This window comes from Patagioenas fasciata, chromosome 2, assembly GCF_037038585.1.
Source record: "Patagioenas fasciata isolate bPatFas1 chromosome 2, bPatFas1.hap1, whole genome shotgun sequence".
Lineage (NCBI taxonomy): Eukaryota > Metazoa > Chordata > Aves > Columbiformes > Columbidae > Patagioenas > Patagioenas fasciata.
Window position 1 is genome coordinate 25,229,631 of NC_092521.1, and position 26,595 is coordinate 25,256,225.

The 26,595-nt window shown below is 44.0% G+C and overlaps 1 protein-coding gene across 1 annotated transcript in view; it reads right to left on the reverse strand.

Annotated features, from left to right (window-relative positions):
• The window catches only part of SDC2 (syndecan 2), a 58,068-nt gene extending 33,916 nt beyond the window's left edge, over positions 1-24,152 (reverse strand). The window contains exon 1 of the mRNA XM_065831858.2: positions 23,800-24,152. Within this exon, the coding sequence (XP_065687930.1) occupies positions 23,800-23,859 (60 nt within the window). The 5' untranslated portion in view covers positions 23,860-24,152. The remainder of the gene's footprint in view (positions 1-23,799) is intronic.
• Between the last annotated feature and the right edge of the window lie 2,443 nt (positions 24,153-26,595).

Sequence of the window (26,595 nt, forward strand, 5' to 3'; positions counted from 1 at the left end):
TATGTTCTGTCCTTTCAAAGCAGAAAACACATTCCCAGTTTAAACTTCTTCAATGAATTGTATTATCTGGGGCTAAATTTTTTTCTGTGTGCAATAAGACATCATCTAAATGTTTCTACTACTTTCAAACATACAGGCAAGAATTGCCTGTGTCTTGCTGATACTGCCTCAAACCAGTAGCACTATATCAAATGTCTCTTACTTTAGGAAGGATTGAGCACCATTTTCAAAACTGATATGGCATGAGTACTATACATAAAATTAGACTTACATATTTGGGGGTAACTCTACCCAACAGCAAAATCCTAAGGCTGTTTCTGACAACAGGAAAAAAAGACCTTTATTTTGTTAGAATTACTGAGAGATATTCCCTCTTTAGCACTGATAATGAAACCCACTTTTGTGTGGGTTGAACCCACAGCACAGGTAATATTACTGCCCTTAGAAGAAGCAGCCTTAAATTATGAAAACCCGTTACTGATCGTTATCAATGAGAGAGGAAAAAGAAAAGTTTATCTAAATTCAGGCATTAGCATATTCCCCTAAAGTTATACGTTGCTGAAACACTGAAGTCAAAACAGGGAGGTTTTTTTCCCCACAGAAATAATGAAATCACATTAGAAAAATTAAAAAATTTAGAGCAGAGGTAGCCTACAAACCTATCTTTTATATTGGACACTAACTGAAAAAGATACAAACAAAATAAGTTTAGGAAAACATTAACCTTAATTATACTGTGAAAATCCATGGCTGTTAAACAATCATCCACATCTGATACTTATGTGCCTTAAGTAAAACTGAGTACCTAGCTCAAGGGAATCCCTGCTTAAAAATTAAACATAAGTAAACTGAAGCACAAAATCCTCCATGATTTAAAGGCAGTACTCTTAAGTACAGTCAGGAAACAAAAGTCATACTATAGCATCTCATTTGAGATTGTGTTTAGAAAGATACAGCATTAGAGCACTGAACCTATTAGCAGAGAATGCAGCAATTCCTGCCAAGCTGTTTGATAGAAACCAGGCACTGATAGACCCTAATCTGTACAACTTCCCATTAGTAATACCACTTCCTAAAAGGAAGGCATTAAGGTTGAGGGGCTCTCACAGCAGCTACCGCAATTCACTATATAGAGCAAAGAAAATCTAACAGAATTACTTTGCTAGAAGGTCAAATGGTCATCCTGAGATGTCTTTCCAAATTGGAATTATTTCACATTCCTTACCAGAGATAGACTTGTAGCATACTATAGAATTTGCAAGTAATTCAGTTATTTACTTTTTACAGGAGCTCAAATGGGACTTGTTATCCAGCCACCCTCCTTCTACCTCAGCTCTTGGCCATGCTGAAGGCAACACTGCTGTCACATCTGGTTTAGATAAAGAGATCTCAGTGCTCGCTTAGTGCTGTGGCAAGAAACACTCTGACACAGCACGGATCTGTATTTTTATCTCTCCGCAATCTCATTGAAGACTACAGCTTTCTTTTATATAGCTGAAGGATCAAGTTTTAGCAAGGAGGCCATAACACTGAGCTCTTAGTACTCACCTCTCAAAACTCAGATTACCAGGAAAAAAATGCACCTCTCTTATTAGCTTTTTACTATGAAATAGCTATTCATAGATTCCTGAAATACCTGCAATTCCTTTCATTCACTACGAAGAAACTCTTATAAAGCTTAATGAATTGCAGAAACTTTATACACTAACAAAGGCAAGATGCTTCAAGAAACAGGAGGAATGTTCATTCAGTATCACACAACACTGAAGAAAATTACCTAGGAAGTTAACGATGTAAAAAAGAAAAGTATATTTTTATAAAAACTTCCACAGAATATATGCAGAGGATATAAAAACAGAAAAAAACTGACCTTATAATGCATACACTTTTTAAAATTAAGCAGTTTCAGGTGAATTATGGGAAGAGTGAAAAATACGGGTCTATGATAAAATACTGTTGTTCCCATATAAACATGTCATAAACCAAAAATTGTAATTTCCTTGTCAAATTCTTCAAAAGGCTGGCAAAGCAAAGGCTAGCAGAAACCACACACTGCAGATTATACCGTGCTTTCAAACTCACACACCACCTTTTTTGAGGCATGCTGTCTAGGTGTATCTGAGAGGAGAGAGGTCCGAAGCGGAAGCTTCACTTGGAAAAGCGGAAAAAACTGCTCCCATGTGTTTTGCTTTCATCAACATTGCAGAAGCAGGTGTCACACACCTTGAGGGATAAATATGGGTCATATCAACTGTTGGCACCAGCCAAGTCACTGCACCAATACAGTTTGGAAACCTGCTTCCCCAAGAGTCGTGCAGGAAGCATGGCTGTTGGAATTTCAGTCAAGTAAAACAGAGCTGCCAAAACCAAACCAAACCAAAAAAAAAAAAAAAAACCAACCAAAAAAAACCCAACAAAACAACTTTGCCATGCAGCCCACAACAGTTTCTTCTGTTTTACAAGACACAACCCTTCGCAGCCTCAGGAGACCAGTCCTCCATCACCAGACAGACCTGCCCAGGGGAGAAGCGGGTACCACAGCGAGCACCTCTCCAGGGTTTGCCCTGTCACGTGTGAGCACCCAGGTGCAGGTCGCTGCCTGCCGGGTGCTTCTCAAAGGGGAGGAAGGCCTCACTGCCAGAGAGCAAAGGAGGTCTCAGCAGCTGAGCTCTGAGGCTGATGTAGTGTGAGAAAGGTGGAGAGAGAATGAAGGAAAGGATACACTAGAGCAGGTGTAATAAACATGTCATTTCCCAGTATAGCTCTTCTTCAACAGAGTACCTCAAATTTTACAGTAGCAACAGCCACCTACTAGCAAAGGTGAGTGACATAAAGGCTGAGCAACTGCAGAAACAAAATATGATGAACAAAATTGTGATTGCAGAAACACGGCTTTTCATCACTAACACACCCCAAGCTGATAAATTATGGTGGAAGTCCTAACACATGGGAATTTAGCCACCTGGGAATTCAGCGGCCAGATCTATTTTTAGTCATATTCATCTGCGAGGCCTAACAGCAGAGTGGGAAGCCTAATGGCAGGCTTTGCCAAATCCTCTGGAATGGAGCAGAACTAACTACGGACTTCAGAGATACGACCTTACTGCACTCACTGCAGGGTACATGCCTACAAATCTCACCAGCTCTCCAGTCCAGGGGCAGAGCAACCAGCTTCAGAGGGACACAGGAATGAGCACAGTTTCAAGTGAAGTACCTCACTCCAATAAACTAGATCTTATTTGTGCTTGATGTATATGAGACACAACACCAAAGCTTCTCTGGCAGTAAACAAAGAACACGATCAGAAATGTAAATGACTTCCAGGAATGGGGAGTATGTAAGAGCAGAATTAAGGCGTCAGTCCATGTATCACATGTGGCATTAATTTTGGAGGACCCAACACTGTAATGTTGCTCAGGTTCACATGCACAACCTTTGCACTGCTAGACTAGTGCTTATACCTGGTACAAGCTGGCCAACTCAACACTAGACCAAAGTCTCCAACTGCAGATTCCTAGGTGCTACAGTGTGATTCCAGCCCTTGCAAACACCCACTGCTTGTGCTGTGTGCAATATCCTCAAGCAGGAGCAAGGTGGTGGCCATCCAGCCAGGCCTGGGCTGCAGCTCCACAGACAGGCAAGATGCCATGGGTTTATCCCTACACTGCTTAGTAGTTTGGGTCTGAGGCAGGGGTGAAGATTTGGGAGGAGAGCAGACAACTGCCAATTATCAAGGAAAACAAGAGTGCTTCACAAATAAGTGTGCAAAGAGAGCTCAGGATGGAAAGCATTACTTGACCAAAACGGGGATATGGCACATGTGTTATGCTTCAGTCATGCTTAGGAACAACGGGTAACAGAATTGCACAGGCAATGACAACCACAGTTTTCCTTCACGTGAGGCACAGAAGAAACATCCTTTCTTCCACTTAATATGGTGGAAATGTGTCTGTGATTTCCATTCTCCCTCTGAAGGGCTGACCAAAGTAAGTGAGCTGCTTGTACAGGAGGCTTTTCTGGAGTTACTCATCTTTTCCATTGAGACAATTCCAAGCTTGTCTGCAGTGATCTGCATCCCCCCTCTCAGCTGCATTCCTAACTTTAATTGCCAAACACAGCACATAAACTGCCTTCAGGATATATATATTTTGATTCATATTTTAAAAGAAGCAACGGTTCCTAGGACAAACTTGCAAGGCAGCCAGCTCCCTCTTCTCTGAGTTTGTCAGCTCCTCCTGCTCAGTCTGGGCTATACAGGCTGCTCCTTCCAACACACCACTTGGTGGGTTGTGTGTCCTTCACAGTTTTTTCGCTAAGATACAGTATTGAATAAAGCAACCTGTGCAGTTTTAGTCTAAGCATTCATGCAATTCTGTATTTATACTGAATTTCATATCATTCTCTCCTCCCTCCAGAGCACTAAAATTGACTACATTCTTTTGTAAATTCATAAATAAATAAACAGATCTCCAGCAGCTGCCCACCTCAGTGCTGGCACTAGGGACATACTTGGGAAATGAAGATGGTCACGCTTCTCTGAATGCCATTCTCCCACTGGTTCAAGCATCCACTTAATTTGGGGATTAATTTCCTCAACATGTAATCATGAAACAGTCAGTGCTTCTCTGCATCCATCAGAGTCACTGATGGATACCTAGCATGACCAAAGCACTTTCCTAAATAAAGTAATAAAGTTCTGTCAAATCTATGTCCTACATGCACACAGACATACAGCAACAGACATGGCTTGTAAGAGGGGTGGAAAGAGCTGTGAGCAGGTGAGGAACTACCTCTTTTTTTTATAATCACTTTGGTGAAGTCTATTAAAAATTATTTCAAAAGGCACCATAATGAAGGAAAATTTTGCAAGCTTGTCCCTCTGCACCTGTACAGGACAAACGTCAAAGCATTTCCTCTCTTTGCTGAGAAGCCACCTAAATGTCTACCTTCCTCTGACATACCATATTTATTTTCATTGCTCCATGTTTATTCCTCTAGAAATCAAAGTAGTAGATAAATAGATGTGTATGTGCCTATTAGCAAAACAAGTAACATGTCAGCTATCTTTGTCACGCTTTCACTCTGCAAGAAAAACAACACCACCTTTCTGTATTCCCCTTTCTACCTGACATTATTCCACCCCTCAAAGCTACAGCAACTATTTTTGGTATACTGGAGTAAGATCTCCAATTACTGCAACACAAACTTTACTTGAGTTGATGACATTTTCTCAGATAGAATCAAGAGTAAAAGCAAGAGTATCGAAAATTTCTTAATGGAAATTAGGAAACGCTTCAGAAAATCTTGCTCAGAAGGAGACAAGGAAAAGTTTGCTATTAATTTTAGCTACTTTATGCTGTGCTTCCCGAATATCCAGCAGTGAACACATCTGGATCCTAACTCTCCGTTTTTTGGGTCAGTAACAAGCAACACTAATGCAATGGAGAGGAAGAAACAAGTACTGGATTATCAGAAAGACGAATGGAAGAAAAACATACCTCACAGCAGTTACATAGCTTACAAAACTGCTTTTTCCTATACAGATTCAGAACATCATCATTTTCTGTAAAGCCTGAAGCAATATATTTTCATTCAAAGGACAACTCTTTGCTTTGCATTTAACCAAGACAACTTCAGGTTAGGCTTCCGCGTAACTTAAGGGGCTGCAAGGTCAGCCCTTACTTTGTCAAGAGCAGAGGGGTTCCTGCATGCCCCAGCACGGCTGCCAAGCTGCCGGCATTGTCCCCAGGGCACCCTTCCCACCGGGCGCAGGACGGAAGAGTCTGAGCCAGGAACGGGCACGGGAGCAGCGGCACCGCAGCCCTGGTGCCGCTGTTCGCCTGCAGCATGCTCGAAGGAACCATCACCATTTACTGTATTGCACGAATGCCTGCTAGCTACAGGATGAATTATGCATTTGGGATAACACCGGTTTCTATTTTTGCAGTGCTGAGACGGCCATGTGCAGCTGGAGGACTGAACTCTATTTTCTTTGGAGTAGGAAACTTAAAATAAGTTTGCTGCCTGAGGGGAGGAAAGCGGCTCATGCTATAAAACAAGAATCTTTTCACTTTGTTACCGGAGTTTCTAATTTAATGTAACTGGGGTAACGGGTAGCCAATTTTAAGCGGGTGGTTTGGTTTAAATATTAATTCTGGTGGTACATAAGGCTTCATTCAAAGTGTAAACTCAACTGCATAGCAACAGTTTACAAAATAAGTGTAATGCAGCAGACAACTGCGTTGTAATTACACCCTTAAAAGTTACTTTTACAAAGTTTCATATAGTGTGGTCTCTTTAAAAAAATAAATAAAATAAAATAAAACCTCACGTAGAACATACTGACCAAAAAGGAAATTAATACAGTATCTAGTGTTCCGTATACAAAATTGCTAAGAAGTGTTGACTTTTATAAGTGGTAAAAGCATGTAACTAAATCCAGCTCCATAATCTGTGCAGATCATGCTGACGCATGGAAATCCCTGAACTGCTAGGCAACAGAAACTTTACATTGAAAAAGTAAAGTCCCTAACTTGTTTTGATTCCCCAAGACAATTCTGCAGCAAACCACCACTTAATGCATCAGCAAAATGCCACTTACCAATAATTTCTCTTTAAAAGACACAGCAGCATATCCCAAGCTGTTGTTTGAGTCTGGCCTGCTAGGACATCGCTGATCATGGTAAAATCAGTTAGACTTTGGGGTGGATCTTTTCTTTTGGTGAGTTTTTACATACTCCGTCATTTCCTAACAAAGAAACCAATACAATTCTGGCCAATTTGTTTTAGTTTCCCCTTGTCCTGCCTTTTTTCTCCCTCGTAACATATGATGGTTTCATATACACAGGGAGTTTTGGCCTCGCTACCAAAAAGCCATAATGCATACAGATGAATTATTGTTTTCCTGTTCTGTAAAAAATCCTGACACTTCTATCACAAACTCTACATGCATTTGTATGGCCCACAGTGTCCTACAAAACAGCATCCATTGTACTCCCAGCCTTGTCATTCTCTAATACTAAAGCTGAACCAGCAGTCCCAAATGGCCTAATGGTTTATTTTAGAACTGCCTTCCTACTTGCCTCTCCACAAAGACTGTCTAGTCCTGAAAAAAATACCTGTCGATTCTGGATGCTTAAGCTTCAGAGATGAGTATATTGACATCTAAAAGCAGATTTTAAAAAGAAAAACGTGTTTGGAAACTCAGCAGTGTGACATGCATAATATCCACCTAAATTCCCAAGGAGAAATCACAGCACTGCTTGAGCAGATGATCCATTTCAATCCGCACTGCGCAGCAAACCAATTCACATGTCTAAGAGGATTTGTCCTGGAGAACTGGTCCCCTTCTCAGTGCTGGGAAGTGCAAGATACCCACATCTCCATTCAGACTCGATGACAAGCACTGAAAAAGGACCTTCCAAGCACAGGCAGAAAGCAGCAGGTGGGAAAGACATCGCTTAACATAGAACTGTGCAGAGAAGGCAGGAGAGAGATGCCTGAGCAGGTAGCTGAAGCTGCCTCCTGGAGAACATCATTTATCAGGCATGAATGACTGATTTATAGCAGCTAATAAATATTTAGTAGGTAAAAGCTAAATAAGTCTTCGTAGTTCATCATGTAAGTAAGAGCTTTCTAATCATATGCACTGCAATGCACAACCCTTAACTTGGTTAATTTATATGCTGAAAGCCCTCAATCATATAGATTTCCAAAGATAAACCAATAGAATACAGGTACTTTACTTCACACGAGTGTAACAAAGTAGTAGCTGATTTGCTGGTGTTGCAGTAAGAGCTAGAAATTTCTTATGTTATGCTGAATTATTGACATAACAGCCATATCTGTTCATGTATTTTCACATCAGTTCAGATGTGAAATACCACAAGGGATATTTGTTTGCTTTTTTTTCCACTCCAAAATAGCCAGTTCAAACCTGCCACTCTGTCACACTTCTCCTAGTCCAAGTGGTCCTCTGCTTTCACAAGAGATACACAAGAGCATCTCTGCCTCCCCAGATCATCCTTCTGGAGTCCCACAAATAAATCCATCATTACCTTTGCCCTCATCTCTCGCAATGTTACTGGCAACACTATTGTGTTTTCCTGATGAAGCACCGGTTTGGAGAAGGTGAGCAGTCCAGTGACTGGTGAGACGATGCAACTCCTGGGAACCTCTACTGGAAGCGACAGTGCCAGGTACCTGTTCAGTCTCCATCAGTGCTTCACTTGGCTCTTGGGCAGAGCATAGTGAGGAAGTGACTGTAGGGACATCCTCCATGTAATGAAAGAAAACCAAAAACCAACAAAAACAAAAGTAGAAGGAATCAAAAGTTACAGCAAGTGGGTTTTTTTGAGGGTGGTTCTTCCTTTTCAGGGAAAGCTGCCTCTATCCCATTCACTGCTGCAGCCACTTCCAAAGAATGCGTAATTTTATAAAATTATGTTCATTGGTTCTGAGCATTAACAGGATGATTTTCAGTATGTAAGTCACACTGTGCCTCTTCTTCCCTCTTTCCCTATGTCTCCCTGTCTGACTTTCTTGATGCCCTCCACACCCACAAGAGATCAGCAGCTAAGCATTACTCCGTTCTCCTCTACCAAATTTTCAGCAGAGGAAAAGTTTGAAGTTTTTCATTAGTTGAGGACAGATCCTTCCACATCAGAAATACAAAATGCTCAAATACCTCTGTTAGCAACAGTTTCAGCTGAGAGACAAAGAATGAACAGAAACTGGTACTCAGCTACCTTTTCCTCCACAGAAAGTGCTGAGGCACCACTACTGGAGTTCTGGGATACTTCATTCCGAACTTGTGCTAATTATACAAGAAATCTAATGCGTTTACTGTGCAGCAATGCTGACCTTTATTATAGAATTTAAAAGTAACTTTAAATTCACAAAATATGAAAAAAAAAAAACCTTGGAATTGATATCTGTGGTGTTTCCATGACTGTCTGGAATTACAAATACGCTAAGGAGGGTATGATGGGACAGATCCATAGATGTTTTCAAAATTAGGCTCCTTACCAAAATACATATTTACTTGTTTGACCATGATGCTGCCAAAAGAGACAAACTGTCCTTTTGGAAAATGTCATCCATTTCACAGCTTTCCCAAAAATACACTTTCTAGTGCTTTTGTGAACACCTCACCATACAAACATAAGCACAAAACCACAAGAAATCAAATGAAGAGTCACAAACTGCCAGAGTTTCTTAATCATGAGCTTCTTCCCCTGGCATCAGAGAAAATAAATCTTGATCTGCTTGGCATGACTGTATTCTTTTAAATAAGCAGAAGGGCTGAAAGAAAGTCCCCCTTCATCTCCCAAACCCCAAGAGAAAATGAAGGAGTTCTTTCCAAAGCATGTACTCAATGACCATCCAGTGAAGCCTATTCATTTTGGTCAGGCTTCACAAGTTCTGTGCCACACCTAATGAACACACTGCTGCCTTCTAATGCCTCTTATGCTGCCAGCAGGAGAGGATTAAAAATAATTACGGAAAAAGAAAACAAAATAGGTCTAAAAAACTCTTATTGGAACACTTGTTCCTTTTATTTCCTTGGTGTGTGTTTGTTTTCCCTCAGAAGAATCTCTCACCTCATGCAAGAGGTCAGCCTTACAGTTACAGTCTCTACTTGCATTGTAAGGAAAAAAATACTCAAGAATTTTCAAAATGGAGCCATGCAGGATTTCTGCAGCATGAGTGGGGACTTGGCACACCCTGGACATCCTCTTGCAAGCATTCAGGTTAACCAGTCCCCTGGGAAAGCCTGGATGCAGCAGTAGCTGTCGTGGCCTACACCACTTAGTCTTCTGCTCATGGGAGATTATTGTGGCACCTATTGCTCCCGATCTTCTAACAGTAAAAATCACAAGGTACAAAAGCTGTTTGTAAGATATTCATGCTTCCTCCCAACTGAGCAGTTTCTCCACTTCAAAATGCATGTCTTCCAACATGGTCTCCAACACAGCACAGGCTTCACCCCAGGTAGGTGTGACTGAGAAAAGATAAAAGGTTAAACTAGGTGCTTTGAAATGAGGAGTATCAGCGCCACTCCACACATGCTTACAACTCTGGAAACATTTCACATCATTGACCACAAATGAAGTGATACAGATGTGCTTTTCCATAAGCTGGAAAACGCTCTGTGGCCAAGGAAAGGGGAGGTTTCCCATCACGCTGGCAGGCCAGTGGAACAGGATGGAGCTCATCGCAGGGAAGGAGTGTCCTGCAAACCCTGCGGCTGAAGACTGCTCGCCTTCCCTCCTGCTGCAGCTCCACCTGCCTCGGGCTTGTACTGCCATCTCTTAAAATGCCCTCAGTGACACCCCTGATGTATTTTATCAGACCTGTGTGAGGCAAGTTTAATCCAGATGATTTTCTCAGAGTCCTTTCACTCCTTGCTCTTGTCTTTCCTAACCAGAAAGGGGATGTGGCAGCTAAAGCTACACTTTCCATACAGTGAGGCTCATCAATTGGAAGATTACTCCTGCCTTTCCCCCCTGCAATTTTTAAGTCTCTCATCCCTGCTGTTTTTACAGAATCAGGTTTCCTAGTTCAATCTCCCTTTTTCTGACACTGGCTGTTGCAGCAGACCCTTTCGCAGAGGCCTGGGAACAGACCCCACTGCCTGCAGGGAAACCAGAGCTTACTGCACCCTGACTGCTCCAGGAGCAAAGCTCTGCCCACCCAAAAACTAAACCCAAAACTAGCTTAAAAAAAGTACCAGAGGACAATCCCTAAGACTTTACTCACAGTCCAACAGTAAAGTCCAGGACTAGTAACTTCATTTATCTTATTCTTTCACATAAACCTGTTCCCCACACATGCTCGCCCTTCGTTGCTGCAAACAAACTGCACCCAAAACCCAGCAAGGCATTTTTGTGTTTTTCTGTGGCTAAGACACTCACAGGAGGTTTTGTTTAAAAATAAAACAAAACCAACCTGTATTATTAGAAGAGCAACATAAACAGAGCTCAGAGAGGACTCTCATAGCCTGCTCCTCAAACATGCTTCTCCCAAACAGCACATCAAAACTATTTCAAGTATCACCTGCCATTTTTCATTCCAGAGTATTTCAAAGTGTGTCAGCTTGAGTAGCCAAAGAAAGAAATGGTTACTTAAGGGAAAGTGTAAGTACCTCAGAAGGGGTGGGAGGGAGCAAGGGTTGTGTCAGCAGGTTGCTCACCATGCAGGCTGCAGAGAAGCGAGCATCCAAACAGCAGCTGCTGAGCCACAGATAATCCCCTGGGCCCGCTGGAGCCCACCCTTGGTCTCCCCCCGGTGCCAGGCTCAGCACCTACAGCGGGTGCACAAGCACCCGGGGAGGAACCGCTTCCCTCCCTGTGCCACCTGCCTTGGAAATGTTCATCAGCGCACACATATGCCCCTGCTCTCGGGGTAGTAATGCTCGACATTTTCCCTTCTGGTATCCATGGAAAGAGATTAGCACTCCAGTGCTTCATTAGTCAACAGTGCTAAGTATTCCAGCTAACTTGTGCAAAGAGTAAAAGCACTGAGGTTAATGTGTTTGGTGAGGCTCTGTCAAAGGGTTTGGGATATTTTGTTTCAGAATAGCATAAGGAAAGCAGCTGTCACCTTGATTACACTGCCCTCAGTAACCTGATACTTCTCCAACTAATCCCAACTTCAGCCGGCTTCCCCTCCACTTGAGCTAGCACACTTACTCATCACTTAAACAGTCAAATGGTGATTTGTACAAAAGTAAGTTTTAAAGGGATGCTGTAGGTCAGAGGAGGAGCACCGGTTTCTTCAGCACTTTGCACCCACCATTCCCATCCTTCCCCAGTCTGAGAGGGGAATACAAAGGGTTTCAAGAAAACCTGAAGAGCAGAGAGAAATGCCAAGCTGCAAAGTTTGGCTCCACACACTCACTTTCCAAAAATCAAACGGGATGAGGGATGTTGTGCTCAAATCATCCACATCTGCTTAATCACTTGTTTCACGTGCTCCAGCACTGTCAAAATAGACACAGCTGAGTCAAAGATGGAGCTAATATCCCTGACACAGCGACTCTTTTCCACCCCAGATCAGTCAGCTCCAGGTTTTTCCTTGAATTATGGTCTGGCCAAGTCATGTCAGCAGCCCAGCATCCCCTCCCCACCGACAGCTCCACCAGCACTTCGTCACCCAAACATTTCCTCTCTGCTCCCTCTTCTGCCACAACCTGACTGAGGGGGTGGCAAAAGGACCAGAGCAGGACTAGATTTTCCTCTACGTTTTCTTCTGCTCTTGGATCTTGTACTTGCAACATGAGATCAAAGAGCAGTGCCAATGCTAACAGTTATCTGGCTTCCCTGACAGCACAAAAGTAGCAAGGATGGGAAAGAAAAAAAAAAAAAGAAAAAAGAAATCAGCCTAATGAGGTTGGAAGAACTAGAAATTGCAAAGAAAAAGAGCAAATATATAAGATACAATTAAGTGCATTATAGTTACTGCATACTGTGCAGTATAGCTCAGAAATATCATTAGCACAAGTCAAAAAGCCACATTGACCAAAAAGTCATTTCTAATAGGAAACCAGCAGTGTTACAAACCACTGCAGTGATAATGGCATGAGAAAACCTACAAGTGACAAGTTAGACAGAATTTAAAAACCCTCAGCAGTTCAGGTTGCTTTGTTTGTTTTTACCTTCTGATAAAAACAGCCTACACCTACACAGACAATAACATGCAGCACTGCCCATCCCTGCAGTACACTCTATCATACCACTGTTGAAAACCAGAAATCTTTCTTCTCCATTTTCTTTTGAAGACAAAAGCCCATTAAGACGTAATGTTGTTACATCTGCTTTGATTTATCCAAAGGAAAGTAAAAGCACTTAGGCTATATGCTTTAACTGATAAATTTACATAGCTCTGTGGACAATGTTTTATAGTGTAATGATTTATTTCCCTGGAAAAGAAAGCAAACTTTTCTTTATAAGCTGCTTCACAGTTTAGAGATGTTAACTGAAATAGGAATTCAGCATCACAAAGCATCACTCATACACTCAGAGCCAGCGCTGCACTTCAGGCTTTACAAATAGTCACAAAAAGACCCAGCAAATAAAAAAAAAGAAAAAAGTCTTAAGGAAAGCTAATTGACAACTGCAAAGTGCAGGAGAAGGGCCCGCCTCTGCTTAATGAAGGTCATTTCTGTTAAGCTGCATGCTATATTTATCACCTGGCTTGTAATGGCTGCTTTTATTCAAATGCTCAGTGGTAAAATATATACACGTGTAGGGGGATGAAGGCTTTATCATTGAAACCTTCTGCAAGAAATTAAGGGAATGAGGAAGGCTTGCACATTTCTGCAGCAAAATTAGGTCAGGACGCCTTTGAACGGCTCCATCTGAAGGCTGTGCCAGACTTCAGATCAAATACTTTTTAGTGCATTAGACCCAATGGCTTAAGAGATGAACTTCTATACTGCTGACAATTATTACTAGTACTGTGCATTGCTGCCTCCCTCTCCACCTGTGGATAATTATAAATAGCCTACATTTTCCAGTCCCTGACATGCCACTCAGTTAACAGCACTTCCAAAAAACATCTTTTATAACCGTGGGTCACACATTGCAAATATGATGACCACATAACTCTGCACAGACTGGGAAATTATGACTTGCGCCACACATACTCTTAATTAAATGCTCCCTGAATATACATATATGGTTAAATGGCATTAGTGTCACGGTAATTAATGATGTGAAGTAGGAAAGTGCCAAGCTGTCAATTCAAATGCAAACCTGTCTCTGCCCTCTGGTGCCTCCATAACCATGCAGCCAGGGAGCATCACTGCCACCAGCCCCATCACCTCCTGCCCTGCCAGAGCAAGGGCAGCCCCAGGGCTGACTCTCTCCTCCACGCCAGCTCCTGCTCCTAGTGGGCTCCAACGCTATCCCTGAATAAAGCATACTCCAGCAGCCAAGCTGGGAGGGCAAACGCCAAAGGACCATCCCCAGATATATAAATCAACTCATTATACACCTCTTCCCCACACAGCCTGACTGCTCACATCTTGAGGAATGGGCAAGAGAGCCCATCAGCCCCCACATCCAGTCATGTTTGTGTAAAATGTCACTAATAAAATCAGTTGTAAATTAACTACAACGATGCTCAAACCTCAAAACTGAATGCTTCAAGGAGTAAAAGAGAGTTATATAGCCAAAACAGTGTATTTGGGGTCAAATACACCTTTCATGGAGCTTAACAGCATAACAAGACTGGCAGTAAGAAAGTCAAGGCATTAAGAATTTGAAGTCTTTAAGAACTTAGACTTTTCCTATTTTTTTAAGTTCTTAAAATTCACAGTTGAGTTCACTCTAGTAAGCTTGGCTGTTGAGGGGGTTGTTAAGATACACAGAAACATCCACCTCCAGTTTCCTTCTGCTTCCTGTTTTGCTCTCCTGTTAGGTGACACTGCTAATTGTACAGCTGTTAGAGCTAGCTGCCGGGGACTGCTCTAAGGAGGTTTTCCAATTAGGTTAGCTGAATTAAATAACAAGAGAGAGAGATCTCTAGGAAGCCACAGAGAAATCGCAAAAAACACTCTTGCTAATCCTCCCTTAGGATCCCTTCATCTCTGATCACCAATGCAGAAATGCCATGTGAGCTATTCTACTACACAGGAACTATGCCAGTGCTGACTGTCTACATAGCCACAACATTCATGACAAGAGATCCTACCTACTTTTTTTGAGACTGACAGTGTCTGCCAAAAGAAGTTTTGTCCTCAGGTTCCTCAAGTCAAATACATTTACACATGTGAACCAGTGGAGATAAGATCCTCAGATATTATGTGAAACAGCAAGAAATAATATGGTTAAAAAGCATCACAGAGACTCCTATACTATAAAGCACAGCATTTTTTACCCCAAACTAAGATTTTTCTTGTCATAACTTAAAGCTGCCTAATTCTTACAGAACATACAGAGAAGGTCAGGAAAAGAAAAATGATAGGCACATGACCTCAGCAGCATTACTGAATGTTCACAAGCCCAGAAGACTTCTTTAACCCACAAACAAGATTCATCCTTCTCAAAAAAAGCATCAGGAAACCTTCAACACTATTACGTTTATCTGGGTTTTGGTGTATGACAATTTATGCCATCAGGCAGAAAACTAATTGCAAGTGTCCACCACAAGAGACCTCCATCAAGACAGCAAGGATGGGAGGATACAATCAGGGAAGCAGCATTAGTGAAAGCACAAACCTCGAACCAGATGAGGATAGAATAAGCTTTTCACGTTGTGAATCACAGCAAGCACAGGAACAAAAGGAAAGAAAGGTCATTTCCCCTTTCTAATGCCCTACAGTTACAAAACAGACAAGAACTGGCATTTTCAGCACAGCAATACTATTAAGAGTCCTGTCTCAAACCACTTTAGACCCGATGCTCTTGCATTATCAGGAGCTCAGAAGTTCCCCCCACCCAGCGAGCCCCAGCACAGTGGCACAGGCACACCTCTGCCTCCTCACCACAACAGAAAGGCTACTTAGTACCCAGCCTGAGCAAAGACAGAGCCCCCCCGCCCCCGGCAGAACAGAGCCCTGCTGCTGGAGATAAATGCCACCAGAGAGAAAAGCATTTCTGATACGCAACAGGACTAGAGACACAGCCAGTCATACTTGACCTCAAGGTCCTGTCTCCTCCAGCAACTATTGCACATGTGCACTTTAAGGAGCTAAGTCTGTTTTCAACAGGTGGCCATGGTACCTACCTCCCTCAGGCTCAAACGCTGCATAGTCAGACCATTAAGAGGCAATGAAGCATCCAAACATTATTCAATAAGTTGGAGATAAGGCTGTTCAATTATATCAATATATCTTTTTATAGTCAGTTTTCAAGAGTTGCAGCTTCTTGATCCCTTGTGCCATCCCTCCCCTCCACATCCCAAGGGATGCTCTGTGCTGCTCCGCAGGAAGGACCACAGCTCCCACCATCAGAGCAGAAACTACCTCGCAGTTTGACACAGGGCTTCTTCACCCACCTCCTACTTACTGCCTCTCCCACTAGCACCTGTGGGACCTACAGAGGATCAAACCATACTTAGGCAAGAAAACTGTTACAAAATTGCTGTACGAAACCACAAGTGAAGAAAGGAGGAAAACCTTTCGTAAAGACCACCTTCTGTTTAAGGCTTTTGTCCTAGTAAGTATGGTCAGAGAAGCTGCTCTTCCCACCCTAATTTAGGCCAGGACAACTACTGAGACAATTTTGAGAGTAATTTTGCTCTTTTTATTTAACCTGGAGCCCTCTTCATATTCTGCAGGGCATTTCTTTTCCTGACACTTGAAAGACACACTGGCTTTCATGAAAGATACACACACAAAAGTATCTAAAATAAAATTATATGCAAAATAGAGATATATGTAGAATAGAGTTCTATATAAAATACACACATACACACAAAGTTTCAAAGATCTTCCAAGCTAGAACTGCAACAGCTGCAGAGAGCTCAGTGCTGAATGCTCTGTGGAAGACAGTCTCTAAAAACACGTAATTTCAAATGTATTCCAAGAAGTTTTGTTTCATAGGACTTTAGATGTCACATTAAAAAAAAAAAAAATAAAATTCAGCCTTCAGAGATGAGAAATAATTAAAGAGGATGGGACTGAAAAATCATAAGCAACCCCACCAAAGGCAAGAATTTAGGCACTTCAGTAACCTTCCTTATCTACCTCCAGTACCAGTTTTATTTCTTGTTCTACCATGGAGAAAGAGATTTGTGAGTTCCACAAGCTACAGGTGCTTAAGTCACTAATGATCCTAAAGCATTAATCTTCTAACATTGTGTGCTGACACAGCAGTTCTTGAGAACATTTCACCTTCGTATAATGAGACTTAGACAAGCCAGCTACTAACATACACAAACTTCACACACCCTGTCCGTGTATGCTCTTTCTCCTTGCTGCATAAACACTTCCATTCACTGTGCTTGCAGTGCCACCAGTGGCAAGTACCGAGTGCCCCTGAGCACCCAGCTGAGAAGAGACGCAGTCTCACAGCCAGGACAGGACCTGGATGTTCTGCAACCCTCCTTCCACAGAAAACTCAGGATCTTGCTTCTCAGCAACATTATTTTATGCACATCCTTGCTGCAGGAACTATACACTATTTTTATTTATGCAATGTCACAAATTCATATTCAACAGAAGCTCGATTTTCGGATGTCCCAATGATGGTGCATTTCCATTACTTTGACCTAGCTTCACCTTTCTGCTTTGCTTCCCTTGCAGGTTTCCATTTTAAATAATAAGAACACTATCAATGTCACCTGCATATAAGAATGTGGAACTGCACAACACTTGAAAGGGATTCAAAAGGAAAGACTTTGTGGAGGTTTCTGCCTGGTAATCAGTTTAAGCGACACACCAGTTCTGGGACCTCCCTATCCAGAGTGAGCATGGATAAACAACCCAGCAATGGAAGAATCAGCCTCCTAGACATCTCTTCTCTCTACAGCCTGCAAGATACACTATGTATTCAAACCCATTATTAGGCTTCCCCTGCAGACACCAGTCCAAAACACAATCAAGACTCAGCTCTTAAAGACTGGAATTAATGCAGCTCACCCCAAGGAAAGAAGAAAGCTTGCTTCTACTTGTATAACTCATGGAGAGATATAAGCAGACATATCAGAGAGGATCCTGGGGAAGGCAGGAGAGATTGAAGACCTAGTTAGGTTATTTATTCATGTGGCACCAAGCACATAACATTTTTTCTTCTCTCTTGAAACGTCCTTAGTCTTGAGGCCACACCAGTCATGTACACAGCTGCTCCCCAAGAAGTACTTCACCTCCCAGGCTGTATTCTTTAGCAGCACTGTTTCCTACAGCTCTGCAAGACCATTACAATCACACTTCTGAAATACACTTAAAAAAATAAGGATGGGCCACTTCACACTGACCTGAAAGGTGACAAGTGATCTCCATTAGTGTGGAAGCACCTCTAGAGAAAATTATACTTTATTATGGTTAATCAAGCAGCAACAAAACATGTCTGACCACATAATATTTAAATACAGAGAATACATTCCAGTTGTTAATCACAAAGCTGGTTTCTCAATATTTTGATTCAGTTCCTGCATATACCACAGGCTGTTTGACCTTCTGCAAGTCTCTTTGTCTCTTTACCATTAGTAAGAGTACAAAGTATGTATTTATCTTCACGCTCACAACTCAAACACAGGCAAACAGGTTTTTATTTGAACTTGCCCAAATCAATTCACCTTTGAAACACAACAATTTAGCTTAGAAGAGAGATTTCTGAAGAAGGTGTTTATATATAAACCAAAAATAGTGATTTCAGATGGAGCGTCCAGCTCAGGCTTTAGTTAAGCACAGCTTATATGACACACTAATAGCCTATCTACAGACAAGGCCAAGTTCTGCAGATTCATCACCACGCTGTCAGTCATTATTTCACTTTAAATGAACCCCTGCTTGAGACATCAAAAAAAAATCATTCGTTCAATGCAAAAGTACCTGTGGCAAACAGTTGTTAAACACTATTTTTTCTCCTACTGCAGTCACTTTTCCAATACTTTTGAGGATTACACATATTTTGTATTTCCGCCTAAATATCTAGTATGCTTTTGAAAGCATCCCTCAGGGCTGAGCTAATCAAGAAAACAACATACATACAGAGAACTGTCATTATTACAGGGTCAAACACTAATGCAGTCTTGACTTGAGAGATTGCAAATTATACTTCAATGTGAGCAAGAGAAATCTTGTTCCCAAATCACTGAATAGTGCCATGTAGCCTATGAATAAATTACTAGTCCTGAAAAGATTCTAGATAGCAATTTACTATTGTCTTGTAAGCATGAACTGAAGATAACCAAACAAGTTGTTTGCAGAACAACCTAAAGTAATTCTCATGCTTGCTACAGTATGGAGAGAAAAGCAACTTGAACGCAGACCAAACTGCTTGCTCATGACTTGTGCATCTTCTCTCAAATGCGGCAGCACAGAGGGCATCCTTATGACTTACATTCAAGTAGGGTCTTACATGGGGCCTAGATTAAGCTTGCCAGTCTCAAACACCACATTTCTGTTAAAAAACATAGTCAGTCAAATCTATTCAGAAGACAAAAGAGTACTTTTCCACAAATAAACAAGAGCTCTTTGTTCAGCCACCGAACCTTACTAAAGCCTGTAATTCTTTGCCATAAGGAAAATGTTTAAACTGGTCAATGGCAAAAGTCATTTTGGTGAGATACTGTAATTAATAAATGCCATTCATATGCCTCTGCTTGACGTTTTATAAAGACAATTGGCCATGAAGAGCAGGGCAAACGGAGAGCTCTGCAAACAAGTGGCTGCTCTGTGGAGAGCTCGGCTGCTACAGAGAGGAACAAGCTCTTCTCCAGGCTCAGGATTCCCTGCCAGAATGCCTTGTTCCCCACCAAGGATGGCAGGTAGCTCTCCACCATCCTCTCTGGGGACATTACATCGCAGCTGTGTGTTTGAAATTGGGCTTTTCATAACTCACACCTCTCCTAGCCAAGAAATTATGCTTTGACTTCTGCTAGTCAAGAAATTAGGCCTTGATCTGGCCATCCTGAGATTATACTTAAGATCAGGACCACAGAGACTGGGATCCACCAAAACTTCAAACAAATCTAAGGCTTATGGTTCATTCTTCAACGTCCACCATCTTTAACCCATTAGCTGCAGCAATTGCCTCAAACCTACCACAGAGGTATCATTTGCCCAAGAACCACAATCCCAGCACCCGACTTCAAACCCTGAGATATTTGTCTCAACTTGTTCCTGAAGAGAAGGCTCTCATCTACTTCCTCGATAAGGATCTAGAAAAAAAACTCAGAGAAAACATCTCTGCACTTCAGGCCTGAATATTAACTCAGTTCCAATGCAGACCTCGGGGCTAAGATATTAAAAAGAGAAACTGCTTCAGTGTTTGATCTCAGGTCAAGAATCATGTGTTTTTTAATTTTTAAAAGATCAGCTAACCTGGGAGGGAAACCTATTCCCAGAACGTGGCTCCTGAGAATATCCAGATAAGAGATGGCTTCATTGCAGTACCAGAATCATAACACCTGGGACTGGCAGCAAAACCCAGAGCTCCCCCAGATTTCCAGTGCACGGCAGTGCAGGCAGCTGTTGGATGGGAGCACCAAGATGTTCAACCAGAGCAAGGGAAGCAGCCATGGCAGATGCTGCTGGCCAATTCCAGGTACCGTCAAGACACAGAAAGCAATGGACAGATGTGTATTAATTCTACGGTGATAAAAAAAAGCTCACGTGAGTTGGGGAAGGGTGGAGATAAACCAAGACTAAAAAAGCTTCCTACTTTCCCTTGGAACTTACTTGGCAATACAGATTTAACATGCTTAGGAGAGACATGCACAGCATATAAATCTGAAATGCCACCTTCAGCCCTTCTTCTCTTCTAATTACCATCTCTGAAGTCTAGCTGCATTTTTCAAAAGATAACATTCTTCCTCTCCAACATGCTATTTATTTTCCAAATTCCAAAAGCAAAGTAACCATTACAAGCAAATGCAGGAAAATTATAGCATCATGCTTCTAAAATACTAAATATTTCTGAAAAATATACAAATATTACCCTTGGATCATCCTTCAATAACTACATTTATGCCAACAAATCAATGCTCAGATGCTTGCAGAAGAACCAGAAAGACCACCCAGTTGATGTCGATGCCCCAATGCTCTATTTTACTGAACGACTTCCAACACAACCCCACACACTAATTGCTGATGTGAAGCAAAGTCTCCTCCAGACTCCAGAAACCCCACTGAGGAAGAAGAGAGCCATGACTGACCTCCTGGTAAGAGAACAGCACTTTAATGCTGCGGTACACAGGACAACCTGCTAGCCAGCAAAGTTTCACGACGCAACCTTGGGTTTGCAGAGAGGATTAGAGCATCACACAAGCTCTGGAAAACCACTCGTCCCACTGCTGCAAAACCAGGATGAAATGGAAAGGTTTATCAGTCTCTTCCAAATGGGAGCTGACAAGTATAGCTGGATACTTGGCACTGCTCTCTGGTGCTATTAAAATCAGCAAGAGCTGACTCCCACTGTCATCAGGACCAGACCCAACCTTTTAAAAGGCACATCAGGCCCCTCACTTACAGAGTTTGCCTTTTCTTTCCAGCAGATTTATGTTGTTCTCTTTCCCTCTCCTAAAATCAAACCAGGAAACCTTGAAGGTACCTAAAAAGCAAATTTTTGCCATTCAGCCAAGCCTGGGTGAATCCCCAATGTCCTTTCAGGCCCTTCAGGGTTACCAGATCCCACTCTAATCTGACGTCTCACCACACACTGCGCTGATGGCAGCAAACCACACTGCAAGCCCTGGCTGCCATCCACCAGCTTTGATGTGGGCAACATTTGCCACCATGCACAGGTTGGCATGAACAGGTTGGTCTCCCCTTCACCCTCTGCATTCCCACCATGTCCCCAAATGGTTGCTACCCCAAGGGAGCTGGCACAGCGCACCAGAGCACATCCGTGGCATGACAGCCCACATCAGGGTGCACGAAGTGTGCACCCAGCATGGACAAACCGCTCCCAGATTTGGTGGCAGGTCTCATGTTCAGTACATTTTTAAGACAGCTCTGACATCTACTTGGCCCACCCCAATAAACAGCCTTGTCAGTTACATGAAACAAACACAAGGAACTCCTTGCTTTAAGAAACAAAATCTCCCCATCTCCCCCTCCCTTGCTCAAAAAACTCCTGGATAATTTACTTCATCAGAAATGATATTTTTACCTTACAGTTTTGCCTAGAAAATAACAATAAATAGCAGAATCAAACAACGGAGAAGAAATTTGGAGTTAAAACCACCTGACAGTGCTTCGGAGAGCTACCAAGAATGTTTTTTTTAAAGTATCCATATAAAATTCCTCTTATGACCAGGACATAGACAACAGATTTGGGATCTCTGTATTCCCAGAGACCAGTCTAGAAAATCCTGCCCTAACAGACCATGTATCTACTGCCAGACAGTGAAAGAGAAAAAAAAAAAAAAGAAAATAAAAAAGAAAATAAAAGGGAGGAGAAAAAAAAAGAAAGGAAACAAAACTTCCTTTTACTTTTTCAGTCTCTCCACAACTTTCTGGCAGCAGCAAGGGAGCTGCACCAGGTTCCCCGCGCCTCACTCTGCCCCCTGCCCCCCAAACTGCACTGCCTCGGAACACCCCGACAACCCGCCTCATGTTGCTGCAGTGTGTTCATCCTACGGCAATAAACCATAAAACTTAATGCTTTACTAATTACTGTGGCAGTTTAATAGTTAGTACACCATCAGAGAACTTCGTAATAACAGTATTTCTATAAAATTAAAGTATATTGTACCTCATTAGCCAAGGGTGTTTCTGCAGTGCAGTTATACTTAGCGGAAACAGGATTCAGAACTCTACACCTTTTTTTAATTAGTCGTTAAGAAAAGTGTTTTGCAATTGTATCCTTAGAAATCCTTAATGATGAGCCAGATTTCATGAAGGCCGTGTCTGGGCTAATTTATACAATAGCTAGACAACTTCAAAAGTTAACCCAAGCTAGTGACATTATTTAGTTCAGTGGAGCAGCTCATTTTAATTGGATTAAATTGTCATGGTTTTTTAATTTCATACCAAAACCTCAATTTATTATTTCCTAATATCTGCCCAAACACTGCAACCGTGTCATTTGTATGCCCCCTTCCTTCAAGACAATCTCAGATCCACCGATGGAAAAGACTAAAACCCTCTGGCCAGCCATCACCGGCTCCGTGCTCTGAAAGGGTGGGAGTGCTTCGCTGCAGAGTGGCTTTTCCAAAGGTACAAATCCCGGCAACCGAGTTAATTGCATTAAGCAGAGGTCCCCGGTTAGCAAACACACTTGTAGCTCGGAAAATGTGTAAACAGCGGCATTATCCCGAGCATCTCGCAGCAAGCCCGTAGTGGAAGGGCTGGCGGGGCCAGCGGCGGGCTGGGGCTCCGCGGAGCCGGCACCGAGCAGCGGCAGCTCCGCGGTCGGGACAGGCAGCTGGCCGGGAGGCGCGCAGCGCTGCGCACCCGCTTAAGGAAAGCTGCAGGCAGCGCTACGTACCAGAGGGCTTTGGGGGGTCCTGCGCTGCGCAGCCAAGCGTAGTTAGAGCTTGTTTTGCTCTCTTTACCCACCAACCAGGGCGGGTAAATTTCACAGGGAGACCTTCCCGTCTCACCACCCGCGGAGCCGGAGAGAGGCGGCGCTTTCCTCGGGCCGCCGCTCGAACACGGTGCGGCCCGGCGGCTCACAGCGTCGGGCCGAACTGGGTAGAAACCCCAGCGGGACACAGCGCCTCGAAGGCTCCTGGACCCAACTTGGTCTCGCTGCCGCCCCTCAGGGGCCTCAGGATCGCCGGGCAGCACCTCTCTCCTCCGGGGCAGCAGGAAAAGAGGCACGGGGGGGGCTCCAAGGCCACCAGGCTGTCGGGTCGTCGCGACAAACTTCGGATGAGGCTCACCGGAGGGCAGCGGAGTGCTCCGCTTGGCTTCGTGGGTTTATTGGCCTTGGGGTTTTGGGGTGGGTTTGTTTGGGGGTCTTGTGGGGGGCTGTCTGCTGTTTGCAAAGCGCTCAGCTATCAAGAAATGCTCCCGCGAACCAGCTCGCCGCCCCGGCGGGCGGCGATGCCGCGGGGCAGGACCGGGGCTGCGCGCTCCGCGCTCGGCAGACGGAGCCGAGGCGGCCGCCCCCGTCCCGTCTCTCCGCGCCCCGCGGGGCTACCGTCCCCCCCGCTCCGACCCCTGCCCGCCCCGGCACTAACCGGCTGCCCAGAGGCGCAGGCCACGAAGCTGACGGTGAGCACTAGCCACACGCCCCGCATTATTCCCGCGGAGCCGGCGAGGCGGCGGCGGCCGCCTAGGGCCGGGCACAAAGGAGAAACCGGGGGGCGGCAGCGCCCGAGGGGGCGCGGGGCAGGGCCGCGGGCGCCCTCCGCTCCGCCGCGCTCCTTCCGCTCCTCTCCGCGCTCCGCTCCGCCGCTGCTCGGCGGGCCCGATGCTGCACGGCGCTGGGGCGCCCGGGCTATAGGTTGCGCGCTACCGGCTCTGCCACCCTCCCTCCGCTCCGAGTGCGCGGCGGCGGCGGCGCGGCTCCCAGTTAAACCCCGCAGAAATTCCTGCAGGATTACAACACAGATTGGCAGCTCCCCCAGCCAGTGGAAGGAGGCGGCGCGCCACCGCCGCCGGCTCTCGCCCCTCGCAAATTCAAGCAACTTTCCCCCTATCCGCCCTCCTCCTCCTCCGCCCCGATCTCCCCTCTCTCGTCCTCCCCCCGTCAGTGGAAAACATGAGCAGCGCCACGGGCTGACCGAGGGAGGGCTGGCCCGATATAAAAGCGGAGACGTGGAAGCGCTCCCTCTTTTCGAGGGGAGTCTGGCCGCTGCCGCGGGTCTTTAGGGCTCTGCCGCCGGATTTCGCATCGCTGCTCTGCGTCTTCCTCCTGAGTTAGCCTGGGTGGCAGCATCAAGTGTTAGAAAAATCAGGACTGAGGGATGTTAAAAATCAGGCGTAAGGGGGGGTGTCCCACAATACCAACCCATTTTGGATCCCCACTTGGCTTTCTGTCTCACGGTTTAATTTTTTCCGACTTTTCTCCTTCAACAACAATACTGGAAACTTAGAGGGGTGAGGGGGTGGCAAGTGAGAGAGGGCTGCAACCTGCACCTAGTTACATGGATCCAGGAGCTGTGTCTTCGAAATAAATACTACAGGAATTGACAGCTCCAAGGATATGTGCTCCGGAAACCAAAAGAAGAAGTCTTGCTATGACTAGTCCGAGATATTTCTCAGCTGGGGAAAATGGTGGTATTGCAGAGCTTAGGAGCCTCAACCTTATCCACTTGCCTATGCCAGCAGGTTTCCACTGCTGAAAGTGTCCACATATTACATCAGTCATTGGACATGGGAAAGGAGCAATAACTAGGAAAGTTAAATGTATCAGTCTCACTTGCAAACAACCCCCTGTGATTTAATTCAGAAGGATGCAGGCAGCATTTTATAGCCTGAATTAAATGGTCACAAGGACTGTAATGGTTCTTTAGTTTTGGCAAAACCTGTCCCTCTTAGAGAACCCGGGCCCTGGAGCAGGCAAGAAGAGCCCAGGGAGATTCCCAGAGTAGATGCTTTTCCTGGGCAGATGTTTTTCACACCCATTGCCTTGCTTGCCCTGTGCTCTGGGGAGCTCTCTGAATGACAGCTGGTGTTGAGATCCCAGCCACCTTCTGTTCCTGTTCTGGTTGCCTTCCTATCAAAACAGGAATGCCACCGAAGAAAATAGTGTTAATTTGGCACAAGCAATCCCTCGCCCCACTCATCACCTTCCCAGCCTCTCCCAGGCAAACACACACTCCTGGAGATCCCTGTGCAGCGTGGGTCTAGCAGCTGGCCCTGTGCTGGGGAACAGCAGGAGATGCCCCCAGCCGTGCCTGAAGCACCTTCACTGCGTGTGACCCGGTCCTGAGAACATGATACCTCTCAACTGTTACCAGGCTTGCTATTTCTAGATCCACTTTCCAGACATGCCGTGTCATTGATTTTTAGGCTGTACTCCTCACTGAAATCTTACCAGATTTTCAATGATCTGCTCTTCGTGGGTCTCACACACAGATCATTTAATATATTTCTTATATGAAACAGATTGTTTAATATAATACTTCTCCTTCAAAGTACCCTGCAAATACTTAGGACCTAATATTGTAATCCTGTGTATCCTCTTCTTTGGTAGGCAGCAGGGTTGCAGTCCAACTAAACAAGAATTTCAGCTCTGTTTGATGTGGGTGAGCGAAGTGCAGTGAAGCAAATGGAGGAAAACTCTGGTTGGGCCAAATCTGTACAACCTCACATAGGCACAGGGTCTTACAGGCACCTCCGTCTGCAGGGATGGGAGAGAGAAAGAAGTTGCAACTTGCCTCAAGCCAAAGTGGAAAGCAGAAATAGCATTCCTTACACTGTCAGGATCCTTAACAGCAGGAAAACAGAACACCACGTTAGAAACAAATAACATGAAAGAGCAAATGTGAAGACAGAGAAGCCAACTACAGGAAGCATCCTGAGGGTTGTCAGACACAAAGGGCCAGGTGATTTACTACAATAGGATTATTTTTAGTACTCAGACCTTTCAGTCACATATTTAATAAATAAATAAATAAATCAAGCTTACCTTTTCTTCCATGTTACAATCCATGGTTACCAGGGATTTATGTACTCAGTAGAATCTGTCAAAGACCAAATTATCATCTGCAACCAGGAAAGGGAAGGCCTTCCTTAGGCAAAGGCAACAGCAGCTAATGGGCTCCTCATGGACCACATGTGTCCATATGGGCAGTGCCCATGAAGAACTTGGGGCTAAGACCGCAAAACTTCCAAATGCCTACATGCATCCTTAAACCTGTGCGGGGACAATCTCTGATGCCAAGCATGAAGCTAAGCATGCGCACTAACACTAGAAGGAGCAGAACTGAAGACCAGAAGCCAGATAGATGATTCAGAAAGATAGAAATGGCCATGAGGAGGAAAGAAGAAAAAAGAAGTAACACTTGTAGGTCACAGAAATAACATCA